General features: G+C 56.8%; 1 protein-coding gene across 1 annotated transcript in view; it reads right to left on the bottom strand.

Moving 5' to 3' along the window:
• Positions 1–3,155, bottom strand: part of FBXL17 (F-box and leucine rich repeat protein 17) — a 317,344-nt gene extending 314,189 nt beyond the window's left edge. The window contains exon 1 of the mRNA XM_086479596.1: positions 2,385–3,155. Within this exon, the coding sequence (XP_086335722.1) occupies positions 2,385–3,155 (771 nt within the window). The remainder of the gene's footprint in view (positions 1–2,384) is intronic.
• Between the last annotated feature and the right edge of the window lie 520 nt (positions 3,156–3,675).

Genomic DNA, 3,675 nt, shown 5'->3' on the forward strand with positions numbered 1-3,675 from the left:
TATCATTGGGGGAGGTGGGTGTGGCAAGTGCACCCGCACCCACCCAAACCTGAAAACGGTCAGGGCTCGCTAAAGACCCCATAACAACCAGGTCTTTCAGGAGACTGGACAAAGACCCGGAGATCGGGGCTTTAGGGCGGTTCGAAACTTTGTTACCTTGTCTTCTGCTGGCAACAACCTAACTAAACATGACCACAGGCCGTATAAATGGCCCCGGCCCCCCCCCTCCGGAGAGCCGACCGGAGCTCATCCTCGGGTCTGCAGTCAGGGACTCTCCCCTTGGGCCGGGACGCCGCCTGAGGAAATTCCCCGGCGTTCAGTGCCCTCACCGCCCATGTTGGGCAAGTGATTTCTGCTGGATATATCTTTGAGTGAGCCCTTGCCTTTTTGGGCAAGGGATTATAGCTTCTGGGTACCATACCCTTGAGTGAGGATTTCCCCCTTTCATGCGTGAACAAGTGCACATTTTGGACTGTTTTCCTAACAGGCCAGTTTGAATAACTTAGAAATTCTTATGGCAGCTGTGTAGTAATATATTCCCAACTGACATTCGAACCTTATTTTTGTCTGTCACAGTGCTATTTAACTTTAGTTGGAATAAATCGCCATTTTTGGAGTAGTTGCTGTGTCTGTTTTGTAAGTGCCTCTGCCTGGCATCTGTGCTTGCGACTTGCTCAGGTCTGTAGGGATGTTCGAGTGACCGGTGCCTCCGTGACAGTGGGGAACATACCCAAAAAAAAACCCTTGAAAGTATTGATACAACTGAAGTACTTTGTCAATATAAAACTGAAAAACCACATGAAAAAAACATTCAAACTAGTCCACAAGTGAAATAGGCATGACATACCCTCACTACTAAAAGAACTGGTTCATGGCAGTTACAGATTGATATTTTTGAAACAGTGAAACTGAGTACTGAAGTAACCACAGAAAAGTACTCGTACCATTGATCACAAAAAGTGTTTAAGCCATACCAATTGGGTCAGTACAGTTTCAAATCCTAAAACAATGAAATAGCAAAGAAAAAAATTCTCTTCCAATAATAGTGGCAAATGGATTATTTTTTAGAACTACAAGACAAAGCTTCAGTTCCACAATCACAGAAGATACTAATTCAGGTATGATAGTTCAGGAGATCTAAATATTTGCCAAAAGGTAATCTGAGTAGTGCATCCATGAAATGGGATATACCCTTACTAATATTCATCTATACCTAAAAAAAGCCACAAAACAACAACAACAACAAACTACCAAAAACCCCACAAAATTAATTTTCTTTCTTAGGACAGGTAAGTAGATGGTTATTGTTTGACAACAAAAGAGTAAAGGAAGTACTTTTCACATTGGGTTTTTACAACTAGAAGTATACAAAGAACAGGAAGTCATCTGTCTCATGGTCCTCCATTATCATGCCCCGCTTTAAGATTAGCCATCTGACCCTGAAGCAAACTGTCATAATACTGAAACCCTATTCCCCAAAATTTAAGACACACTCTCATCAATCTATGAAAATATCAGTTCAGACTCATCCTTTTAGCTAAGGTTTATCTGAAGAAAGTCACCACACTGACTAGATCAACAGAGAACCTTAAAAATGGAAGACAGAGCAGTATTAAAGGAACCAAAACATAGCAAAACACAGGAAAGAGTTCTTCGAAGATACAGAGTAAGAGATTACGAAAGCATGTAATTCAAGAGCACTACAAATACTCAGGCTGACTGTGAAACTGGTAAAGCCAAAATGGGACTCAAAACATGCAATAATATGATTTTTTTCCCCAATCAACATCTAAAACTTGTCTATGTAGTTCCGACCTACACAGAACCACTAAATACAGCAACTGTCCCCCTTGCTGACTATGCCATCAGTGACAGAAGAAGCTGTCTGTGAAGGGCACACTACGAAGCTACCAGGTACGAGCGAAAATATTTATTAGGCACCTTCCGGAGCAGTTTTGTCCGTCTTCATCTCCAGTTAACGACTGACAAGGCCGTTTACAACAACAAAACAAAGCGGCTGACAAAAATACCCAAATAACACCAAAACACACACCCACAACCCTCTTTACCTTCCCAAACGCCAGGCGAGCGCACCTGCGGTGGTGCCGGCGAGCCGCCCCGCTTCTCCCCAGGCCCAGGAGCCGCCGCAGCGAGCGCTGTAGGAGCCTACGCGCGGCTCCCGGGCAGCGCAGAGGGTGCCGAAACCCTTCAGGGCAGGGCCGAACGCCTCGGCCCCACCGCCTCCGGCTCCCACACTCGACCAAGCCCGCCCAGGGACAACAGCCCTGCCGGGGCCTTCCCGCGGGCAGGCCCAGCCCCGGGCTTCGGCCCCCACCCCGCCGCGGCGAAGGAGTAGGCCCGCCTGACTTCCCGTCCCGACCCACCTTGAGGAGGATGGAGGGCGGCAGCTGGTTAATGTCCGGGGCCGGCAGCGGCAGCTGCTCTCGGCAGTAGTCGCCCGAGTGCTCCAGCGGCTCCTCGCAGCCCGCCTCACCACCCCTCTCCTTCTCTTTCTCCCTCTCCTCCTCCTCCGGCGCGGGGGGCGGCGGTTGCGAGGCGGGCTGCCCCCCGCCGCCGCTGTCCCCGACGGTGCCCCGGGCCGGTGCGCCCCCGCCGCCCGCCGCGCAGTCGTCGGTGGCGGGCAGGGCGCAGAGCTGCGCCTCACCCGCGCACTGGCAGGCAGCGGCCTCGGGCTCCGCCGCCGAGGCGGCGGCGGCCACGCAGCGCGGCTGCTTGCAGGGCGGGCAAGCAGGCAGGCCGGCCCCCTTGCGCTTGCAAACCATCTCGGAGGCGACGTCGCCGGGCGGCCTGGCCGGCCCCAGGAGGTCCCGCACGGGCGAAGGCAGCAGGCCCGAGAAGAGGAGGCGCTGGCAGCGGCTCCGCGGTTCCCAGGCGGCGGGCGGCAGGCGGAAGAGGCGGCGAGCGGCGCGCTGCTCCGCGGTGGGGAGGGCCGCGTAGGGAGGCGGTGGCAGCAGGGGGTCCCCGGCCGGCAGGGGCTGCTCCGGGGCGGGCGGGCTGGCGCTGTGCACGATGAAGCACAGCATACAGGGCCCACGCAGGAAGCAGCTCTGGCTGCGCGGCGGCACCTTCCTCCCCCGGCGGCAGCGGCGGTCCCGGCTCAGGCTGCTTGCCTCCTTCGAGAGCAGGTGGCCCATATAGGAGGTTGCAGAGGCGGAAGGGCCCGCGGGGTGTCACCTGCGGGAGGCGGCGGCGGGCGCTGTCATGCTGCCGGCAGGGGCGGCAGGTGGAGGGGCCGGGCCAGGACCGGACGGGACAGGACAGGACGCGGCGGCGGGGCTGGTTCCGGGACGCGGCGCCGGGAGGGAGAAGCTTCCGCTACCGCCGCCCTGACCTCCCCCGGGTGAAGCGAAGGGGCGGTGCTCCGCGGCCTGGCCGCCGCCCGGGTGTGTTGCCGCCAGCGACCGGGCTGAGAGCCGCCGGCGGCGGGGGGGGCGGGCGCGGCCTTGCGGGCCCGGCGGCTGCGGCAGCAGAGGCGGCCCGACCCCTGCGCCCCAGGGCGCTGCCGGGGCGCCCCGCCTTTCCCTCGCGCATGTGGGTGTACGTGCCCACCTCGCGCCCGCGGCGTCCGTGCGTGAGGTAAATGCACTGTGCGTCTGAGTCCCAAGGGCAGAGGGGAACCAGTCTATACACGTGCTTGTGTTTATATTATTGTAC

This window comes from Leptosomus discolor, chromosome Z (genome assembly GCF_034619465.1).
Source record: "Leptosomus discolor isolate bLepDis1 chromosome Z, bLepDis1.hap2, whole genome shotgun sequence".
Lineage (NCBI taxonomy): Eukaryota > Metazoa > Chordata > Aves > Leptosomiformes > Leptosomidae > Leptosomus > Leptosomus discolor.